The sequence below is a fragment of the Hemitrygon akajei genome, chromosome 21 (assembly GCF_048418815.1).
Source record: "Hemitrygon akajei chromosome 21, sHemAka1.3, whole genome shotgun sequence".
In the NCBI taxonomy this organism is placed as follows: domain Eukaryota; kingdom Metazoa; phylum Chordata; class Chondrichthyes; order Myliobatiformes; family Dasyatidae; genus Hemitrygon; species Hemitrygon akajei.
Genome location: NC_133144.1, coordinates 51,146,783 through 51,171,640, shown reverse-complemented (window position 1 = coordinate 51,171,640; position 24,858 = coordinate 51,146,783). Strand labels below are relative to the sequence as shown.

Below are 24,858 nucleotides of genomic sequence, written 5' to 3'. Positions count from 1 at the left end.
GCTATTCTTTTGCTTTTCATTTATCATAGAACATAGAATAGTACAGCACAGTACAGGCCCTTCAGCCCACAATATTGTGCTGACCCTTCAACCCTGCCTCCCATATATCCCACCACCTATAGAACATATAATATATCTGTAGAAGCTGTTAGGATTCTCCTTCACCTTATCCGCTAAAGCAACCTCTTGCCTCCTGTTTTCTTGCATTTCTTATACTCCTCAAGTATATCATTTGTTTCTCCTGCCTATACCTGCTGTGCATCCCCATCTTTTTCTTAACCAGGATCTCAATATCCCTCAAAAACCAAGGTTCCTTGCCTTTTATTCTGTCAGGAGCATACAAACTCTGTACTCTCAAAATTTCACTTTTGAAGGCCTCCCATTTACCAAGTACACCTTTGCCAGAAAACCACCTGCTGCTGCAATGAGACCACACTCAGGCTGAAGGAGCAACCGGGTAGCCTCCTACCTGATGGCAGGAACATTGATTTCTCAAACTTCTGGCAATGCCACCCCCCTTCACCAGCCCCATTCCCATTTCCTTCTCTCGCCTTATCTCCTTACCTGTCCATCAACTCCCCCTGGTGCTCCTCTCCCCTTTTCTTTCTTCCATGGCCTTCTGTCCTCTCCAATCAGATTCCCCTTCTTCAGCCCTGTATCTCTTTCACCAATCAACCTCCCAGCTCTTTATTTCACCCCTCCCCCTCCCAGCTTCACCTAATACTTCCCCTCCCCCACCTTCTTACCCTGAATCCTCATCTTTTTTTCTCCATTCTTGATGAAGGGTCTCGGCCCAACATATCCACTATACTCTTTTGCATAGATGCTGCCAGACATGCTGAGTTCCTCCAGCATTGTGTGCATGTTGCTATCCCAATCCACACTAGCCAGATCCATTCCGTAACCATCAAAATTGGCTTTTCTCCAATTTAGAATCTCAACCTGGGGACCAGACCTAACTTTTACCATAATTACCTTGAAACTAATGGCATTATGATCACTAGATGCAAAGTGTTCCCCTACACAAACATCTGTTATCGGCCCTGACTTATTTGTTAACAGGAGATCTAGTATCATACTCTCAGTCACTGGGACTTCCATGTACTGATTAAGGAAACTTCCTTGAACACCTTTGACAAGCACTTTCCCAATCAACCCTTCTAGGGTATGGGAGTCCCAGTCACTATATGGAAAGTTAAAATCACCTATTATCTCTTTATGTTTCTTCCAGCAGTCTGCAATCTCTCTACAAATTTGCTCCTCTAAATCCAGCGGACCTTTCTTATTCCCCATAAAGTCTCACTCGACGAACTCTCCAGTCTGTCCTGTCTGAGCACTGCCATGAGATTTTCCTTGACTAACAATGCCACCCCTGTCCTTTTTTACCCCTCCCACTCTATCACATCTAAAACAAAGGGACCCCAGAACACTGAGCTACCAGTCCTGCTCCTCCTGCAACCAAGTCTCTCTAACTCCTACAATGTCATAATTCCACGTGCTGATCCATGCCCTAAGCTCTTTTGCCTTTCCTATGATACTCCTTGCATTGAAATAAAGGCAGCTCAAAACCACACTCAACCTTTTGATTAAAAAACACGAAATGCTGGCAGAACTCAGCAGGCCAGACAGCATCTATGGGAGAAGGTAATAACGACATATCAGGCCCAAAACGTCGTTATTACCTCCTCCCATAGATGCTGTCTGGCCTGCTGAGTTCTGCCAGCATTTCGTGTTTTTTATTTATTTCCAGCATCTGCAGATTCACTCGTGTCAACCTTTTGATTTCTGATTCTATGTCGGCTTAACAACATCTTACTCCACAACCACTCCACCATCTGTTCTGGTACTCTGGTTCCCATCCCTCTGCAACTCTAGTTTAAATTTACTACTCTGATTTGAAATCAAAATGAGAATAAAGCAGATAACCAATGAGGAAGAAGAGAATTGAATGATTGATTAACATGGCCAGAGACCTGATGTACAGAAGAAATGTTATTAGAAAGATTGATTGAGGAACAGAGCCAATCCTGCAGCAAAAGTTATTTTATTAACACAAAGATGCTATTTTTTAAAATATTATTAAAGGGACTGATATGGTGCTTCAAAAATAGAAACCTACTCTGCCAAGTCAGAGCACTTGCAATTTGAAAGTATTTTAAAATGTTGGTGTATTCTTGACTAATTATCATTATCAGTCATTGTTATGTATGCTGCCAGATAGATCGGGAAACAGAATCTAGAGAACTGGTTAACAACAATTGACACCATTGCATCATCCTTATCTTGATTTATTAACAAATCAGGCAAAATTAGGCTAACTGTTATTACATGCAGTGTGTTTAAGCAAATATACCATTTGAGATTCTCTATGCACTAATGTGAATGTGCTCTTCATCAACAGTGAGGACTTGAACTGCAGTAGTAGGCCTTTAGCGGCAAAAGCAGGCCAGCACCTGTATTACTTACAGTATCTGCCTCTGCCTAGGCTGAAAGAGCAATTCTTTTCATCCTGACATCACTTTGCTTTAAGATAAGAACTTAAGTTCTTTATTGCTAATAGATCCTGACCAACACGATGCTCCCCAATGAATACACAATGTTTATCAGCCACTGAGGTCCAGATGCTTGTCCCCATCACTAATTTGCTATATGAAGACAAATCTGCCCCGAAGAATCCCAACTCACTGAATTGACAGTCCCAAATACAAAGTGGTGCCCACATCATATGACCTTGCTTCTAACAAGAATTTAAAGCATGATTGATTGATTTATATTTACAGATACAGCACTGTAACAGGTCCTTCTGCCCAACTACAAATATGTGATCAATTAGACTACTAGCCCATATGTCTTTGGAATGTGGAAGGAAACTGGAGTGCTTGGAGGAAATCCATCCGGTCATAGGGAGAATGTACAAACTCCTCACAGACAGCAGCAGGAATTGAACCAGGGTCGCTAGCTCTGTAATAGCATTATGCTAACAGCTACATTATATAACGACTGTGCAAATTGACCAGGATTCTTATTTCTAATGCTTCCAGCACATGCTTGAATATTGCTTCCATGCCATCTGGACTGAAACTAAATCAGGTCCACCATTCCCATATTGCCTCATAATGCAATTAAATAGTGCATTGATTTTCTTACACCCATAAAGAGGCTCAATTTTTATATACGTCCTTAACTTGATTTTGACCATAATTTGGAAAGTACATAAAAGCTCTTTTTATGGGAAACATACCTCCACAGTATTGCAATGAAAGGAATCAAAAACACTTTCAAGACTGATAATAAAGGGAAAAAACTAAAAATGGAGAAAGAGAGGAAGCCAGTTCTGCTGTTCATAGGAGCAAACATATGTTGGACTTTTGAATTTAATGATATTATAGGAAAGCTAACGAGGGTTCCAAGTCAGGTGTTTGTAATGCAGGGATAGAGTGTAATGTGTTTTAATGCAGAGAAGGACTTTGTATATGTTAACAACATTCTTTATGAGTGTCAGAGTGGAACCAGAGGAAAAGCAGTTTTCACTCTCCATTATCTAGCCTGCTCCCAAGCAGCACATACAGCTGGAGGGTTCAGTACTTACTGTGCTGGCGCTATGAGCTGGTGTCCCAAGGAGTTGCTGCACAGACCTCTGGGTGCACTTCATCCTGCAAAAAGCACAACCTTTCTAAGAAATTATTTTGTACCTGCAGAAGATGAGATTTTTTATATAGTTTTAAAGAAGGAGGTGAAGCAGAAAATACTTTCTCATGAGTCATAGAGTCATAGAATAGGTCTTTCGGCACATCTAGTCCATCCCAAACTACTATTCTGCCTATTCCCTCTACCTGCATTCGGATCACAGCCCTCCATACCCCTCCCATCCATGCATCTATCAATATTTCTCTTAAATGTTATAATCAAACCCACATCCAGCAATTCCTCTGGCAGCTTGTTCCACACTCTCACCACCCTCTGAGTGAAGAAGGTTCTCCCTCCTGTTACCCTTAAACATTTCACCTTTCACCCTTAACCTATGACCACACCTTTAGTCCATGAGTTTGTGGCTACAAACTGGGAATAAGAAGAATAACCTTCCATTAAAAGTCTGAAAAAGGAAGAAAGGAAGTCACAAAAAGTTACTAAAATCGGATGAATTTGAGGGAATACTGGGAGGAAAAGCATGGAATGGGGGAACATGCTTATATGGTGTGTGTGTGTGTGTGTGTGTGTGTGTGTGTGTGTGTGTGTGTGTGTGTGTGTGTGTGTGTGTGTGTGTGTGTGTGTGTGTGTGTGTGTGTGTGTGTGTGTGTGTGTGTGTGTGTGTGTGTGTGTGTGTACTCACACAGGAGATAGAGAAAGGGAAGTTCACTGCTGATGGTAGTTAGAGATAGAATGTACAATTGTGCATAAGTTATCCATTAGACAGAGATTAACACAATACAGGACCAAATATCTGGTGTGCAAATGCACCATGGGCATAGGTGCTAAGGACTGCCTTGTTAGCAGTAAATGTGTGAGTCTCTGGTGGCAGGATGCAGAATGGGTAGGTACAAATGGATTACTGACTGGACAGATTTATTACAGAAATGTAAAATCACCAATGCATAATTTTACAGGTTAGATTGAATGCTTTTGACACCTAAGTAATTGAAGTGCATTTTTGCCAATAAATTTAATGGCCCCATCAAAATAAACAATTAAGAGATTTGGGGAAATGAAAGGCAGGGTCATTAAATCACCCAGCTAAGTGAACACTGTATAATCAAGTGGGCTGCACAATTATACACTACACTGGTTGTTCTAAATGCTGAACACAAAAGCAACACTCTCTAGGGTTGAAACAAAGCAAGGATTTTCAAAACAGTTGTAGCAAAGGGCATTTGACAAGAAAATTCTTTATAATTTTACAGTGACCAAAGGGCTACATTTAGACAGCAGTTATATTGCCTTATTTTAGATAAAATAAAGCATCTCAAGCACTCATCTTAATGAAAATAGGCAACATTATTTTTGTGCCAGAGTCTCAAGTAAGCTAATGCAAAGCAGAGCAGGGTTTTCTTACAGCCTACCAAACTGCCACATGCACACGACAGCCTTAGTATAACCACTGGCATCTCCTCCCAAGAGTCCTTTCAACTATCAAAATACAGAACCAAATATATTCAACATTCTGACAAAGTGAATTTTCTGAATGCATTATCCTATCCATTTTCCACCATTAAAAATTGCTGATAACTTCGGTAGGAGTCAATCAGAGACTGCTTTGCAATATAAGAAGGGACAACATATCACAAAGCGTGAAGGCAAGAACAGAGGCAGAAATACAAGTCTCTTTTAATATTTCGACATGGAGACATTGCACATCAGCTAACACCTCCACAACAAATCTGGGGAAAAGGCTTCTCATACTTGCTTAAGCTCTTGTTAAAAAGGGCACTGTAAATATATGAATAAGACACATCTTTAAACCCAATCCGGTGCTCCCGGTGTGGCCTTCTATATATTGTTGAGACGTGGAGTGAGCAGCTTCAAGTTCCTGGGTATCAAGATCTCTGAGGATCTAACCTGGTCCCAACATATTGATGTAGTCATAAAGAAGGCAAGACAGCAGCTATACTTTATCAGGAGTTTGAAGAGGTTTGGCACGTCAACAAATACACTTAAAAACTGCTATAGTTGTGCCATGGAGAGCATTCTGACAGGCTGCATCACTGTTTGGTATGGAGGGACTACTGCACAGGACCGAAAGAAGCTGCAGGAGGTTGTAAATCTAGTCAGCTCCATCTTGGCTACTAGCCTACAAAGTAACCAGGATATCTTCAGGGAGTGGTGTCTCAGAAAGGCAGTGTCCATGATTAAGGACCTCCAGCACCCAAGGCATGCCCTTTTCTCACTGTTACCATCAGGTAGGGGATACAGAAGCCTCAAGACACCCACTCAGCAATTCAGGAACAGCTTCTTCCCCTCTGCCATCCGATTCCTAAATGGACATTGAATCCATGAGCACCACCTCATTTATTTTTCATATACAGTATTTCTGTTTTTGCATTTTAAAAAATCTATTCAAAATACATAATCGATTTACTTGTTTATTTATTAATAATAATTATTATTTTATTTATTATTATTATCTTTTTTTCTCTGCTAGAGCATATATTGCATTGAATTGCTGTTGCTAAGTTAACAAATTTCACGTCACATGCCGGTGATAATAAACCTGATTCTGATCTTAGTGAAGATACTCCCACAATACTGTTGGGCAGAGTATTGCAAGACTTAGGTCCATGTCAATACAGGGTCACTAACATATTTACAATCAACACAGTGTTTGACTTGGAGGGGCACCTATAAGTAGTGGTGTTCCGATTTGTATGCTGCTCTTCACCTTCCTGGTGCAAATGTCATGGATTGGCAGATGTCCTCTCAGTACCCCGAGAGAGTAACTGCATTGCCTTTTGTCAACAGCATGCTCTGTAGCCACTCTGCACTGGTAATGGAGGGAATGAATGTTTTGGGTGCCTAAAGAAGGACTTAGATAGCTTAAGAGAATGAGCAAAAAAATGGCAGATGGAATACCATGTCAGGAAGTATATGGTCATGCACTTTACTAGAAGAAATGAAAAGGTTGACTATTTTCTAAATAGAGAGAAAATACAAAACTCTAAGGTGCAAAGAGACTTGGGAGTCCTCATGCAGGATTCCCTGTAGGTTAATTTGTAGGTTGAGTCTGTGGTGCGTAGGGCAAATCATTTTATTAGCAATCATTTCAAGAGGATTAGAATATTAAAGCAAGGATATACGGTAGTATCAAGACTTTGTAAAGCACTGGTGAGGCCTCAATTGAGGTACCTTGAGCAGTTTTAGGCCCCTTATCTTAGAAAGGATGTGCTGAAACTGAAGAGGGTTCAAAGGAGATTCACGAAAATTATTCCAGGACTGAACGACTTGTCATATGAAGAGCATTTGATGGCTCTGGGCCTGTATTCACTAGAATTCAGAAGAATGAGAAGTGACCTAACTGAAACTTATCGAATGTTGAAAGGCCTTGATAGAGTAGATGTGGAGAGATTATTTCCTATTGTGCGAGAGTCTAAGACTGGAGGACACTGCCTCAGAATTGAGGTGTGTCTTTTCAGAACAGAGGTGAGGAGGAATTTCTTTAGCCAGAGAGTGGTGAATCTGTGAAATTCATTGCCACAAGCTGCTGTGGAGGCCAAGTGTTTATGTATATTTAAGGTAGAGGTTGATAGATTCATAATTTGTCAGGCCATGAAGGGATACAGGAGGAAGGCAGAAGATTGGTGCTGAGAGGGAAAATGGATCAGCCATGATAGAATGGCAGAGCAGGCTCGATGAGCCAAAAAGCCTAGTTCTGCTCCTATATTTTATGGTCTTATGTTACCTTACTTTATTCTTTCCTTGTAGCTGCATCTAGTATACTCTAAGGTTCATGAATACCATTCTAATCCACTGTTTTGAGATTGATAGTTAACATGTAAACTTTGTTTCTCTCACGAGTTACTCTATTAGGTTTTTCTGGGGTAGTGGTCCACATTCCCCAACAGAAATATTGAAGGCAACCCTGTCCGTCAACCTCTAACTTAGAACTTCCACATCAATCACAGTTGAGCTACTAAGCTTTGGTAAGGTAGCTTCAGAAATCAACGTCTGCATACCCCTTGATTTGCAAATCAAAAAGCCTAATTTGCAATCTGTCCAATGCCATCATAGGTCACTTAATTGTCCAGCACTCATGGCTGCTGCTGCAATATTTATAATTCTAAATATATTTAATCTATAAGGACAAAAAAGTGTTACCTGTACACGTAACATCCTGCTACATAAATAAAAATCAGTCCAATGATGACAGTAACTGCAACAGCAATAGCTGTGGATGAAAAAGGAAGAAAATGTCAATTTCTTTAGTGATGTCTGCAATAGTCATTTTAATTAACTGTCAAGAATTCAACAGTTGGGCACTGTTAGAAATATTGGAACAACAATAGCCCATTCAGCCTCTCCAGCTTATAGTACTGTTTAATAAGATTCTGGCTGACCTGAGATTTAACTTAATTTCCTTCTCAACCCCCATTCTTTACCATACCCCTGAATACCTTGTCTAACAAAGTCTTTATATTAACATGGCCTGGTATCAACTGAGAGTCTCAGAAGAAAGTTCAAAGATTCCACCAATGCCACGTGTAGAGGTGTTTCCTACAAGTCCTGGTTTTAATCTTCAGTCTATGTCCCTTAGATCCGACATTCCCAGTCAGTGGAAATAGTTTATCACCCTTTTTCCTTTTGAACTTATAAGTTGAAACAGGAGTAGGTCTTTTGAGTTTCTCCATAGCTAACCTTAGTCCCAGTTCAGCACTTCCCACACTCAACCACCCTTCCCTTCCATCATCTGATTTCCAGACTATGAGCCCACGAATAACAGTATTCCATTTCCTTGCACTATATTTACTCTGTAATTTATAGTAATTTTATGTCTTTGCACTGTACTGCTGCTGCAAAACAACAAATTTCATATCATATAATTCACTGTAAATGAACCTGACTCTGATTCTGAATATCCTAATGACCCTTATCTCTTGATTCCTATTATATATATTGATCTTTGTATTAAATATACAGAGGTTATTCAAATCACTACTCAACCTAAATTCCAAGAACACAACCATAATTTATGACATCTCCCAGGAATTAATTATTCCAATCCCGTTATCTATCCTGTAACTCTACCCTGTATGATATCCCAAGAGCAGTCTAAAGAGTGCTTCAGTGGGAGTTCTGCTCTATTGTTTCTTCATTCAGCTGATACAAAGAGAATACTCTGTAGCTTTTACTCAAATGCTTCAAACCTTGCAATCCAAATACCAACACTCCTTTCCATTTCATAGCTACTGCTAAAACCATTGCTTCTTCTCAAAATTTTCAGTTTTTATTTTACATAGCTACCAAAGACATGAATATACACTCAGGAGTGACTTTATTCGGAACAGGAGATACCTAATAAAGTGGTCACTGAGTGTATTTCTGTATCCTCATGGTCTTCTGCTGTTGTTAAGGTTTGACGTACTGTGCGCTCTTCTGCACACCACTGTTGTAATGTATGGTTACTTGAGTTGCTGTTGCCTTCCTGTCAGCTTGAACCATCTGGCCATTCTCCTCTGACCTCTCTCATTAAGAAGGCATTTTCACCCGCAGAACTAATGCTCACTCGATGGTTCTTTTTGTTTTTCTCACCATTCTCTCCAAATTCTAGAGACCATATTGTGTGAAAATCCCAGGAGATCTGCAGTTTCTGAGATACTCAAACCACCTCACCTGGCAGCAACAATTATTTCACAGTCAAAGTCACACAGATCACAGTTCTTCCCCATTGCAATGTTTGGTCTGAACCTCTTGACCATGTCTGCATGCTTTTATGCATTGAGTTGCTGCCACATGATTTGCTGATTAGATATTTGCATTAACAAGCAGATATACCTAATAAAATGGCTACTGAGTGTATGAAGTCAATGGGAAAAATGTCAAAAGTTATAGGAGGCTAAAAATGTTCCAATAATAGTAGAAGTTCTGTGAGCTAAAAGAAAGGAGGAATTTATCATTGGAGAAGAGGAACTGAGCAAATTAATGTGACGACGGCCTGACAAGTCCCCTGGTTCATATAGCCTTCTTCCTTGGATATTAAAATAAAGGCTGCAGAGGAAATGATTATATTAGTTATAACTTTCTAAAATTCCCCTGATTCTGGAAGGAAGCATTTGACCATTAATATATTACATCCATTCATGAAAGCAGAGACAGAAAGCAGGAAACTACAGAACAATGAGCCCAACATTTATCATCAGGGAAATGCTGGAATGCATTATTAAAGAAATATCAGCAGAGCACAGCAAGTCACAGTACAACCAAGCACATTCAACATAGTTTTACGAAAGGCAAAATGTTTGGGAAATTTATTCAAATTTGTTGAAAATTTGTAACAAGCAGAGTGGATAAAGGGAAACTGATATATGTGGTGAATTTGGATTTTCAGAAGGCATTTGATGAGATGGCACAGTGCAAGATCATTGTGAGTGACATGTTAAAGTGGTCAAATGACTGACTGACTAATAAAACAGAGATTCAGTCTAAATTATCCATTATGAATTTGGTAATCTATAACATACATGCCACAGGGATCCGTGCTGGGTCCTCAGTTATTTGCAATCTATATTAATTCACAACTACCATTGGCAGGAGGTGCAGAAGCCTGAAGTTTCATACCACGCAGGTTCCACACAAACCATTTGCTGCAATCCTAAATGCCACAGCTTAGCAACACTGTGATCACTTAGTAGAAAAATGGACTCCTAATTATGTTCTTTCTCGGGAAAATTGAATATAAGTTATATTTTCCCTGTGAAGTTGCTACAAGTAAGTTTTACATTGTGCCTGTAATTACATATACTTGTGCGTGTGATAATAAGCTTGATTTTTGACTTTGAATAATTTAGACGAAGGAACCAAATGCATTACAGCTAAATTTGCTGATGATACAAAATCAGGCAGTAATGCAAATTGTGACAAGGAGGTAAAGAGTCTACAAAGGGGTATAGATAGGTAGAGGGAGTGGGCAAAAATTTCACAGATGGGGAAATAATGTAGAGGATTAGGAAGTTCTGTATCTGGGTAGAAAGAGCAGAAAAACAGAATGGTTAGGCTGCAGAATGCTAAACTTCCTCATACACATAATACATACATTCTTGTACAGTTGTAACAGAGTTAGGAAGGCAAATAGAATGTTGACCTATGTTGCAAAGTGGATGAAGTATAAAAACAAGGAAGTCCTTCTACAGTTATACAGGAATATTGATGAGACCTCAACTGTAGCAGTGCTTATAGTTTTAATCTCTTTATTTAAGGATGGACTTAATTGTGATGAAGGTAGTTCATAGAAGGTTTATTCTCAGGATTAAGGATTTATCTTATGAGGAGAGATTGTGCAGTTTAAAGCGGTACTTGTTGGAATTTAAAAGAATGAAACATTGAAATTAACATGATCATATTGAAATGTTTAAGAATCTGAGGATTGTAAAAGTAGATGCAAGAGAATGTTGCCACTTATCAGAATATTATAAAAGGGGGACAGTTTCAGAATAAGAGATCTTCCACTTAAAAATCCTCAAACCTCTCAAATGAAAAAATGTCAAAATCAGAGTTGAAACAGAACTTCTTTTGTCAGAAAGTCATGAATCTTTATAAGTCTCTACCTACAGAGCTGTAAAGGTAGTGTCAATGAAATTTATTTAAGGCCAAGATAGGCAGATGTTTGTTCCATCAGAGTGTTACCATTTATGGGACCTCCACCCATTAATCCATCCTTCCATTTACTCCACCACCACTACTTTATCAATTCCTGTCAGAGTTGTCTTAAGTACGAACACTCCTGTGCCTAACATCATTTTATGGTCATACAATCAATCTGTATGTAAGCTGTCTGATGTACTTATATTTATTATGATTTTTTTATTATTGTGTCATTTATCTTATTGCACTGTGTTTTTGTGCTGCATCAGATCCAGCACAATTAATTATTAATTAAATATTCATTATTTTGTTCTCATTTACACTTCTGTCCTGAAAATAACATTAAACAATCTGGAAACTTGACAGTAGGCAGGAAACAGCAGATTGGCTATGATCCAATTGAATGGAGGAGCCCAAATGAGGGGCATAGTTGTTCCTAGTTCTGGCATTTTTATTTTTTGATACATGCTTTTTTAAGCTGGTCATCAAATCAAACTTTTCTGAAGCTTAAACTTTTACTTATCTCCTGGCTCTTCTAGACTCAATTGGATACTTGAAATATTCTGCCTGTCACTAATTTAATTTAGGCACACAATTACCCACACAGAAGTGTAGTTATATTTTGTACCGATATTTCCCAATATATCATTATGAAATGGATAAGAAAGACAAACAAAGACTGTTGGATTAAAGTCAGTGACCTTAATGTTGCTTTACGAAGTAGCAATGAAACTTTGCCAACTGCAATTTAACAAAACTTTGCTATAATTTTACTGATTAAGTAAGCAATGAGTTCAATCCAGCTAGAAGACAAAAATGGTTTAACCCCCCCCCCCCCCCAACCCCTGAAACTTGCAAAGGATGTGGGCATGGCAACTTGATGCTCAAGAATGGGTACTCTCCCAAAACTTTAAAATATCTAGCCTAATTTACCAAGTGACACCTTCCGTCTCCTTTCACTCCAAACACCAACAAATGTTTAAGTCATTTGATATGGATTGTTAAATTATTTAAGTAATAATTTCAATCTATAAAAATGAAAACTCCTGCATTATTTTGGCTCCAGAATGTATACTGTATTATGCTGTCAACATAACTTCTCAATTTAATCAGAGCTAATGCTGGATAACAATAAAAGCTATCATGTTTGCCAGGTTTTCTGAGCATTATTGGCAGAGCTTAAGGAAGCTGACTCTGCATCTAACATATGCAGTCAGCCAAGATATTGGTCTATAATTTGCAGCATTGTCACGGAGAGTACCAGACAATTCATAAGAACAAAAAGCAATGCAGATGAGAAAAGCCCAAAAAAATGAAAATACTAGAAATAATCAGCATGCCTGGCAGTAACCTAGAAGAGAGAAAAACAGAGTGAGCATTTCAGGCTGATGTCCTTTCATCAAATCTTCAAGACTTAGCATCAATTACGATGTAAGTAAGTCATCAGTCCTGACAATAGGCCATCAATCTAAAAGGCTAACTCTATTTTTCTCTCCACTGTTACTGCTCGACCTGTGAGTATTTCCAGGATTTTCTGTTTCCACTCTTGATAGCTCATAATTGGTCTTAGGTGGAAGGAAGGTGTTAAACAGAATCTCCTTTCCATGATATAAGAAAGACATTGTTGAATACAGAACCTTCCAAATGCCTGACATCTACCAACAGAAAGAACAAAGGCAGTAAAAGCATGGAACACCACCATTTGGACATTGTCTTCCATCTTGAGTTTTTCCTGTTCTTTTATCGTTATTGAGGCAAAATCCTGGACTATCTCCTTAACAAGATTGTGGTCATGCTTACACCTTAAGAACTGCAGCAGATGAAGACATTTCACCATTGCTTTCTCAAGGGTAACAAGGGACAAGCAATTAAATGCTAGTTCAGACTGCAAAGCCCACACCCTTTAAATTAATAAATTTTTTTTATTTCTCTTCTTACCAAAGCCACATTATGCTTGAGCACAATTTGTTGGTGACTCTCACTATCTATTATGTATATGGATATACTGTATTGTGCAAAAGTTTTAAGCACGTATATATTGCTAGGGTGCCTAAGACTTTTGCACAGTACTGTAGTAATTTTATGTATTGCACTGTGCTAAAGCCACAAACAAAAACAAATTTCATGATATATGTAAGTGATGATAAACCCGATTCTGATATAGGTCTCTGTTGTGGTCTGAGAGTGGGAAGGGGGCAGGGAGAGAAGGGAGAGGGGAGGGAGTGGGAAGCACCAGAGAGATATTTCATAATGATCAATAAATCAATTATTCAGAAACAAATTACCTTGCCTGGTGTCTCAGGGCTCGGTGTGTCTGCACGCACACCAACCCCGCCATGGCACTCCTTCTCTGCCACCTGTTCCCCATGTGCTCCACCCTCGTCATTCCCAACATCTTTTGCTCCCGCCAGATTTACAAACTCGCTCTCCACTCACATTGACAAATACAGTATTGCACCCTAGCTCTCTCTATATATAAATGTGCCCAAGATCCTTTTACAATACTGTAGATAGAGTGGTGAGTAATTATACCGCTTGGCCACAAGGCTCTAAATTTCTGGCCAAAACACTTGCAAAGAAGCTCATAATCTTGGAATAATCTTAAAATACACCATAAAAGTACAGCTGTATTTCCAGGGGTGTTGGGCTTTAAAATGAAGTCTGGATAAATGTTAAATTTTCATGTTAGTATTGGACAAGTACAGGGATATGAAACAGTCAGAAATGATATTCTTCAGTCAACCAAATAAAGATAAAATTAAGTGAGCATTCATCTATTCCATACATAGTTGACCCTGATATCCAGAACATGGTTTCCCGATAGTATTTAGGAAAGCTCTTATAAAATTGCTGAGGTACAAAGTACAAAGTAAATTTTATTAACAAAGTGCATATACGTCACCATATACTACCCTAAGATTCATTTTCTTTCAGGTGGCACAGCTGCAGAATTAGCAGTGTGTCTCCAATGTGCATGTGAGTGGATTGGGTGGGGTGTGTGCAGTGAAAGATAAAGGCTGATGGAATGTGGAGAAAATACACTGTAAATGGGTGCTTGATAGTCAGGGAGACTTCAGTGGGCTGAAGGGCCTGTTCCCAGGCTGTATGATTCTATTACGGTACGACTGGAGTAGTTGGGAAACAGCATTGTCAAAATTCCTGGTATGACACCACAGTTTCAGGAACACTGCACATTACCAGACATCCCACCTCTCCTGGAAGTTCCAGAAGTCTCCCGCATATTGAAAGTGGCTCCCTGATGCCCACAAGTTATATACAATATCCCAGAAATTGATTTTTTTGAGAGGGAGTGGGAGAGGAAGAGCAAGAGTGAGAGCAAGAGGGAGCATCCTGATTGGTCTCTCTTTGTGCTAAGTAGACCTATCAGTTTTCTCTGTGGGCGGGCTTTACAGTCGACCTCAAAAATAATGAGAGTGTTGCTCGCTGCGCTGTTTGCAACAGTGACTTTTCTATTGCCCATGGTGGGTTAAAATGTAAAAGACATGTTGAGGTGAGTTTAACAGGTGTCATTCATTCATTAGCATAGCTAACGTTATTTAAACTAGCTGGCTAGCTACTAAGGAGCTACTCTATTGATGTCCTACATGATGAGGCCCAACTCCCTGTAGACTTGCTTAAAGCTGTAATAGAATAAAAAAATGACTCCATGATAATACAAGTACATATTTTAATGTCACATTTCCTGCATATACCCAACTTGATTTACAGATTAGACAAAATCACTAAACAAAGTATTACATACACATACAGTCGACCGGTGGGGGGCAGGGGGGCTACCTCCCTGAAATGAGTTTTTGCAGGGTGGGATGTCTGCATTACTTTTCAAATTTCTGATGGTTGCAGCATTTCAATACACAGTTGTTAACTCATTATCATGACCTTGAAAGCATCAGCTCTCAAAATCACCGGCACTCTTCCAGATACTGAAGACCCTTGTTGACTTCACCATGACTGCCCCAATGATTCCTGGAGGCAGGATACTGTTATTAGGTTTGCTGATGAAAACTTTATGAGCCAGATTTATTAATCATGTTTTTATTTATTTTTATTTTAATTAATTAATTGAGATACAGCCTGGAATAGGCCCTTCCAGCCCTACAAGCCATGCAAATTTAACCCTAGCCTAATCACAGCACAATTTACAATGACCAATTAATCTATCAACTGGTACATCTTTGGACTGTAGCAGGAAACTGCAACACTAAGAGGAAACCTGATGCACCATCAATAACTCTCTGAGACGTGAGGCGAGATATAGGCTTTTATTGGCTGGAAGAAAGAACAGGCAGCAATTGACCACCACACTGCATCCTGGAGACTGAGGCCAAGGCGGTGTCCCCAATCGCCTTTATACCGGGGTCCGTGGGAGGAGCCACAGGAGCAGTCAGCGGGGGGGGGGGCCTGTCCAGACAGGTATATGTAGTTCACCACAAAACCAACGCAGTCATGGGGAGAACATGCAAATTTCTTACAGATAGCAGCGGGAATTGATACTGTAAAGCATAGTTCAAGGAGGCCACAGGCCCTGCAATTGTCAACACTGGGCTTGAAAATAAGGGACCTTATAATAATTTAGCACTCATAATAAGTCAGACTATTTTTCCATTCAGATTGGGACATTCCTTATTACTGCATCCAGCTACAGCCTAGTGCTCCTATTAGGAAATCATCAGAAATTTCTCTGTATGAACATCTGGCCGTCTTTGAACATCTGTACTTTGGGGAAGGTGGCTCACATTTTCCATATCCCTCCTGAACATTAAAGGAAAAGTAAGTGAACTGTAAACTGGTTCAGTGAGTAACGTCAGTGACCTTCCCACTCCATCAGTAATCAGCAGACAGTCAGATGTGACTTTCACTGGCAGGAGTTCTAGGAATTTAGGAGTGACAGAAACCTGGATGCATGATTGTCCGTGAGATACCCATTCATCTACAAATTACAGTTCTAGATCCAGACAAATGGGGAATGGAAGGCAATTTAGTCACAGCAAAGTATCAGTGATCAGTGTGAGCAAAGTGCAGAGTCCACTGAGAGAGTGTAAAGTGGTATGAAACTGTCAGAATAAGAATGCAGCTTCAGAGTGATTGGCCCCATAAATACCATTCACTCTGAGTCTTCAGCTGATTCTCTCATTACTGCTTCCATCTACATGTTTGAAAATCTTACTGATTGTGAATTTGTGGCTTACACTACTGTTGATGTGATTTGAGCGAATGGACCCCAGAAACAGAGTACTGAGGAATAAGAAAATTGTGCATCAAAATGACAACAAGATATTAGTGATTGCCATTATAGTTTCCACTAGATGTTCAAAACTGGCTAATGCAGCATAAGCAGGGCTTTCAAATGTAAATGCTCAACCACAAGGTTCACAGCAAATTTGGCTTTCGCTATGTAACTCCACAAAGAAGATGATATAGTCCATCTCAGCGCAAATTCATAAAGGAATGTGTCACAATACAAAGGAACATCACCAGCAGCAGCCTGGAATGGCCCTCGGACACCAGTGTGACCCTGACTTCCATTGAAAAAGCAGTCAAGGTATATACCTCAGGTAGTACTTGAAGCAGAGCTTTACCATCTCTATCCAGATAGGCAGCATCCGCATTATTCTTAGATTTTCAGAGAAAACCTTGTGTCAGAAATATGATACCACAGAGAATGAAAATCCCAAAGGTTCTAATGATGCCAAGGCATCCAAATAACTGCACAATATTAGCCCAATTTTCAACAACACATTGGTATTTTTTTAACCACTGAGGTTGCAAAAACAAATTTCTAACCCCAATTATTTCAAATATAAATTTACCAAACTCTGAACTAAGTTTTCATTTTAACCAAATGTCCTTGATGTGCATCATAGAATTTTATTCATAGAAGCCTTGCATTAACTTTTAATGAATTATCAAAATTCAGAACTTCTGAAGGCTATTTAACAAAATAATAACACCCATTATCATTCAACTGATAAGACTGTGATTCCTAAATTTGGTAGTTCTTTGAGAGAACATGAAAAAGAAGAAAGCCCTTAACTCCGAGTGGAGTCATCAGGATGCCGTCATGACGGTTTTCTAGCAGGCTTTCTTGTTTGTACGAGGCCGAGTTGCTAGCTCGACACTGAACCCAGCACAGATGGAAAGCATGCAAAGGAGCTGGCTAGATTCGAGCTCAGGAGCCTTTGCTCCAAAGTCCGGCGCTGATGCCACTATGCCACCAGCCAGCTTAGCCCTTAACTCCAAGTGGAGTCATCAGGACTCCGTCATGATGGCGGTTTTTTTAGCAGGCTTTCTTATTTTTATGAGGCCAAGTTGCTTATTCCCAATTTCCCTCGGGATCAATAAAGTATGTCTGTCTGTCTGTCTGTCTAGCTTGACGCTCAACCCAGCACGGATGGAAAGTGTGCAAGGGAGCCGGCTGGATTCGAACTCAGGAGCCTTCATTCCGAAGTCCGGTGCTGATGCCACTATGCCACCAGAGAACATAATGACTCCATATTATCAGTGTGGTTAATTTTCCATAAATTAACACAAACAACTTTATCTGTAAATCTAACCTATTAATCTGTGATACTCAGCTAAGCACCTTTAGGGAAAGAAATTAAAAGATATTCACATATCATTGAGTGACACTCAGTGGCCACTTTATTAGATACACCTGTACACCTGCATGTTAATACCAATATCTAATCAGCCAGTCATGTGGCAGCAACTCAATGCATAACATGGTCAAGAAGTTTAGTTGTTGTTCAGACCAAACATCAAAATGGAAAAGAACTGTAATCTAAGTGACTTTGACCATGGAATGATTGTTAGTGCCAGACCGGGTGGTATGAGTATCTGAGAAACTGCTGATCTCCTGGGATTTTCATGTATAATGGTCTCTAGAGTTTACAGAGAGCGGTGCAAAAAAACTCAAAAAACATTCAGTGGACAGCAAGGTCAGAACAGAATGGCCATATTGATTCAAGCTGACAGAAAGGCAACAGTAACTCAAATAACAGTGGTATAAAGAACAGCATCTCTAAACATGTTGAACCTTGAAGCACATGGGCTACCATAGCTGAAGACCACAAACATACAGTCAGAGGCCACTTCATCAGGTACAAGAGGTACCTAGTGTAATACATTATACTACAGGAATGTTATTACAGCACTGTAAATAGATAATTTTTATTCCTTGGAAAAAATGATTTTTCTTTAATAGAACTCTATCCCATTTAAAACAAATGAAAATGTCAACTTTTCACGAGCTTCCAAACCTCCAAAAAGTCCTTTATAGCCAATGAAGTATTGTACTGTTAAATGCCAACCAATACTCCCAATGTAAGGATGTTGTAATGGTATGAATTGAACTTAAATATTGAAAGCCCTCACAAATAGTAATGAGATAATAATCAGCTAAGTAGTTGGCTGATAGATAAATTCACTTTTAAAAATTTCAAAACCCTAACAACGTAAACATACTATTTTCTTTACGACTCAATATAATGATTCAAATGCCCGAGCATTTCTGTTTCTTTAAAACTAGTTTTACAACCACAATGACAGTATATGGTTGTCATTGAATTGATTTACTTTCCATTGAAGGCATGTAATAGACCCCAACACGCGATCAGGGAGTTGTAACTCGCAGCTCATCAGCCAGCCGACACTGTTTATTGATCAGAAAACAGATTGTGTTCATGATATTGCAATAAGATATTTTAATTACTGCTGTACATTGCACCCCGACCTTCAGTCCATTAGCACAGAATTAACCTACATGCGTGACTTTAAAGGAGTAGAAGCCTTAACTAGTCTGCCTTGTAATTGTATCAACATTATCAATACCAAAAATCAATAGCCAATAGTCATAGACTCTTACAAAGCTTTCAAAATGCTTCCAGTTTAGTTTGTCAAGCGATCTTACTTATCAAAATCTCTCAAATGTCATTAACTTAACAGCGTATTCATTGCATACCAAACTCTTATTGTAATAGTCAGGCATTAAGGTTGCAGGATTTAGTAGTGAAAAGTAATTACCTTTGTTATGCACATTAAGTTCAAATCAGATAGATATCTAATTGGGAAAGAGATTGAAGGTTGGACGTATATGATTAGAATGAGCAGATTGAATTCAGGGACAGGAGCACACAATACAGCAACATTTATACCTATTGCATCCTGTGTAGGCATTGAGAATATTAGTAGTATAGTAGCGAAGAGCAGCTCTATTGCCACATGTCACTACACTGACCCGGGAAGGTGCCTAAATCGAACTCTGTCAGAAAATAACCTAACTTTGTAATATATCTTTCTTTACAATTTAATGGGAAGGAAACTTACATTACAGCAACATTTTATCATGTAATTACAAAACACAGTAAATGAATTTGCACTGCTACTTATTCCAAGCAATTTTTTCCTGTTTAAAATATGAGTAATTTATTATATGAATAATCAACATCAAAGAAAAACTAACAAGGAATATAATTTTGAAATAATCTGACTTAGTTAATTAGAATAAATAAGGTATTTGGTAAGGGATATTCATGTCTGAATAACTTGAGCTAGCTAGGTACACAGGTAGGTAGATAGAGGTAGTTATCGTATTTACTGTCTTTCAGTAGGTACAACAATGAGGGTCAATGAAGGAAGTGCATTTGATGTCACAACTAATTTATGGCTAACAGGAGAGGGCACAGTTTTAAGGTGCTTGGAAGTACGCACGGAGGAGATGCCGGGGTAAGTTTTTTACGCAGAGAGTGGTGAGTGCGTGGAATGGGCTGCTGGCGGCGGTGGTGGAGGCGGATACGATAGGGTCTTTTAAGAGACTCTTGGACAGGTACATGGAGCTTAGAAAAATAGAGCGCAATGGGTAACTCTAGGTAATTACTTAAGTAAGTACATGTTCGGCACAGCTTTGTGGGCCAAAGGGCCTGTATTGTGCTGTAGCTTTTCTATGTTTCTATCTAAACTGATCATCACAAGGCTTCTGACAAAATCCTGTATGGCAGACTGCATACAAGGTAGAATGACAAATGGGAATTCAAAATTTGTTCAGCAACAGAAAGCAAAGGATAATGAAAGCAGAAAAATGATGGGAACACTCAGCAGGTCAGGTAGCATCTGCAAAAAAAGGAAAAAAAGAATTAAAGTTTCAACTCCAAAACCATTTGTCAGGACATAAATCCCAGATCTGCTGAGTATATCAAGCAGTATCTGTTCCTTATTTCAGATTTCCAGCATTTGCTTTTTAATTATCAGCAGAGAACATTGGTTGATGAGTATTTTTATGAATGGAGGGCTGATTACAAGTAATCACGAACACCTTGACAGTTGCTCTTTATAATGATTTAGACTAAAGGTAAGAAGTATGACAAAGAAGCTTGCAGATGACATATAAAAACTGAGCATGTGGGTTGACAATAGGAAGTTACAGATGGTCTGATCAGTTGGATCGAAAAATGGCAATTGGGAATTAGTCCAGAGAGATGTAAGATATTATAAACACAAGAGATCCACAAATGCTGGAAATCCCGAATGCTGGAGGGATGTGGAAGGTCAGGCATATTCTATGGAAAGGTATAAATAGTTGAAGTTACGAGACAAGATCCTTCATCAGTATGGTATTGTATTTGGGAATGTGCAATAGAAGAAGGGATTATGCAATTAATGGGAAAATATTGAGTGATGTGGAGGAACAGAGGGACCTTGGAATGCACTTGCAAACGACCTGAGAGGTAGTAGAATAAATCAATGTTAGTTAAAAGACAATAAGGATGCTTTCACTTATTAGCCAAGGCAGGGAATATAAAGACGATACTACTACTGCTGTACAAACAGCAGTTAAGTCACAGCTTGTGCTCGGCATACATACCTGGTCAAATTACAGGAAGGATGTAATAGCATTGGAAAGAGTGCAGAGAATTGTGAAGATGCAAGGTTGGAAAATTATAGCAATGAGGAAAGACAGAACTGAGGTGCGTAGGTTTATGATGGACTTGGATAGAGTAAGGAGCAAGTGATTGTAAACAAGGCATATTATGTTTCAAGTTCAAGTTCAGGTTTAATTATCATTCAACCATATATGAATATAGCCAAATGAAACAATGTTCTTCTGGGGCCAAGGTGCAAAATGCATTACCAATAGCACAGAGCACATATGGTTACGATAGCAGAAAAACACACAAAATATAATATAGCCCAAGTCCACCAGTGGACTACAGTCCACCTGTAGATTGATGGTACATGGGATTTTGGCTCGATCCAACTTGTTCTTCCAACAAATGAACACCGGAGAGCAGCACTGAGCAAACACAGGATGGGCCAGCCACCAACCTGTACAGATTCCAGCAAGCCCACAGAGGTCTCTGCTCTCTCCCACACTGCCTCCGGTGCCTCCTCAGGAACATCATACTGCAGAATTATCCCATCAGCAGGTTGCTCAATAGCGATGGAGCTGGACTTATTGTGTTAGCGCCAGAAATTGTTGCATACCTTTGTTGTGATAAGACAGTGTGGTGTGCAAGTGATTGTCTTGGACATTTGATTGTGATTACAAGACCCTGTTGGACATTGGTAACATGGAATATTGCAAGTTTGGTTCACTAGTTCATTGGTGAGACTGACGGTGAAGGAGCTGCAATACCTCAGTTGGAGCAAGGACTAGGCCCTCGCCACAGAGTGACCTGTCACAGTCGCCCAGGGTGAAAGACACTGGAGGCAGTGTAGGAGAGAGCAGAGCCCTCTGTGGGCAAATTGGAATCTGTACTCGGTTGGAGGCTGCCCCTCCCATTGGTGCTGCCCTCTGGTTTTCGCTTGGTGAAAGAACATGTTGGACCAGGAAAACTCACAATCAATGTACAGTCATGCTACTCAGGGACCTGGGCTATATATTTTTTGCGACTGTATGTTTTCATGCAATCGTAACTATATGTGATATTTATGCTATGTGCTATATGCAGTGTGCTGTTTCCTATTGAAAAGGTGTTTTGTACATTAGCCCCTGAGGAACACTGTTTCATTTGACTATATTCATGTATGGTTGAACGATAGTTAAACATGAGCTTGAAACAGTCCCTTCAGCCCATCTAGTCCATGCTGAACTATTATTCTACCTAGTCCCATCGACCCACAGCTGGACTATAGCCTCCATAATCCTCCCATCCATGTATCTATCCAAATTTCTCTTAAATGTCCATCACTTTTACTGGAGCTTGTTCCACACTCGCACCACCCTCTGAATGAAGAAGTTCCCATTAAATATTTTACCTTTCACCCTTAACCTATGACCGCTAGTTCTAGTCTCAACCAGCCACAGTGGCAAAAAAGCCTGCTTACATTTACCCAATGTAAACCCCTCATCAAATCTCCCTCTATCAAATTTTCCCTCGTTTTCCTACACTCCAGGAATGAAGTCCTGACCTGTTAACCTTTCCTTATAACTCAGGTCCTCAAGTCCCAGAAACATCTTTATAAATTTTCTCTGTACTTTTTCAAACTTATCAATATCTTTCTTATAAGTAAGTGACCAAAATATGTATGCATTTTAAAAATAAAACTTCCACAAGCAACTGTGAGGACAATTCAGATTTGCTTGGAAATCAGTGGGGCCTAAAACATGCACAGGACCCTTCCTGAATAAGGAAACTGCCAGCTTATAAATTCAGCCAATTTTCACAGATATCCAGATAATTTTACGGGTCTTCTCATTGTACAATATTTACAGGGTCACAGTAAATTAAAGCCTGATCCAGTGTGAAGACTCCTGACAGAAAAACAGATTGAAAAGTATTGAAAGTTGCTGGGTAATGATAGCCTGGGGAGGAGGACAGGAAGGAAAAAGACTACATAAAAATAGTCAACAAAGGCTGTTATTCACTTCTAATCTTGTAGTTAATAAAATCTCTCCCATGGAAAAAGGTCAATGTGTGCTACGTCAGTTTCAATTTAACTCTTTCCTGTCCAGGATGGCTTGGTTGAAATGAGAAAAAAAAATTCTGTTTATAGAAAATATAACTTGGTGTGCAGCCAAGTAGTGGTTCGGCCGCATATCTCCAGTCACCCAGGTTGAACGCCGACCTCAGGTCCAGACTGCGGAGTTTGCACGTCCTCACTGTGACTGCACGGGTTTCCCCTGGGAACTCCAGTTCCCTCCCAGGTCTCAAGACATTCTGGTAGGTTAACTGCTGTCTGTAAGCAGTCCTTAGTAGGGGTGGACGGCAGAAGCATTTGAGGTCAAGCTAATTGGCATGTGAGAGAAAATATGATACAGAGGAATAAAAACGGGAACAGGATTGATGGGAGTGAACTGACAACTGGCATTGATTCAATGGTTCTCCAATGTTGTGTGAAAATATGAATATTATTGAAATTGGATAGAAATATTATGACCATATGAAGAAAAAGATTTTGATCGACTGTTGCTGACAACCAATTTTATTTTAATGGGGTTCCATATTAACTTGGCTCAGATGATAGCATATCCATCTCTGAGTCCTAAATAACACACACAAAATGTTGGAGGAACTCAGCATCTATGGAAAAGAGTAAACAGTTGACACTTTGGGCTGAGATGCTTCATCAGGACTCCTAAATATCATAAATTTATGGCACTGGCTAAACACAATTCCAATGCCACATTTTGCTGGTGACATCGCTGTTGTTGGCCAAATCAAAGGTGGTGATGAATCAACACATAGGAGGGAGATTGAAAATCTGGCTGAGTGGTTCCTCAAAAACAACCTTCTACTCAATGTCAGCAAGACCATGGAGCAGATTATTGAGGAAACTGGAGGTCCATGAGCCAGTCCTCATCAGGGGATCAGGAGCTGGAGAGGGCCAGTACCTTTAAATCCCTTGGTGTTATTTCAGAGGACCTGTCCTGGGCCCAGCACATGCATGCTATTATGAAGAAAGTACTACAGGCCCTCTACTTTCTAAGAAGTTTGTTAAGATTCAGCATGTCATCTAAAACTTTGAGGGACTTCTATAGATGTTTGGTGGAGAGTATATTGATTGGCTGCAAAACAGCACGGTATGGAAACACCAATACTCTTGAAATGAAAGTCCTACAAAAAGTAGTGGATACAGCCCAGTCCGTCACAAGGAAAGACCTCACCACTATTGAAAACATCTACATGGAGCGCTGTTGCAGGAAAGCAGCAATCATCATCAGGAACCCCCACCACCCAGGTCATGTTCTCTTCTTGTTGCTGCCATCAAGAAGAAGGTATAGGAGGAGGACTTACACCACCAGGTTCAGGTACAGCTATTACCCCTCAACCATCAGACTCTTGAACCAGGGGGGATAACTTCATCAACTTCACTTGCCCCATCACTGAACTGTTCCTGCAACCTATGGACTCCCTTTAAAATACTCTTCATCTCATATTCTCAGTATTTATTACTTGTTTATTTATTATCAATTCATTTCTTTCTTTCTTTTTGTTTTTGCACAGCTTGTTGTCTTTTGCACACTGGTTGTCTGTCCAATTGGTGCAGTCTTTCATTGATTCTATTATGGTTATTGGATTTATTACATCCACAAGAAAATGAATCTCAGGGTTG

General features: G+C 39.6%; 1 protein-coding gene across 1 annotated transcript in view; it reads right to left on the bottom strand.

The window, feature by feature from the left end:
* The window catches only part of LOC140714445 (heparan-alpha-glucosaminide N-acetyltransferase), a 366,646-nt gene that overhangs the window by 222,680 nt on the left and 119,108 nt on the right, over positions 1 to 24,858 (bottom strand). The window contains exons 5-6 of the mRNA XM_073025743.1: positions 7,807 to 7,876; positions 3,590 to 3,653 (exon numbers count right to left, since the gene is read on the bottom strand). Of these exons, the coding sequence (XP_072881844.1) occupies positions 3,590 to 3,653; positions 7,807 to 7,876 (134 nt within the window). The remainder of the gene's footprint in view (positions 1 to 3,589; positions 3,654 to 7,806; positions 7,877 to 24,858) is intronic.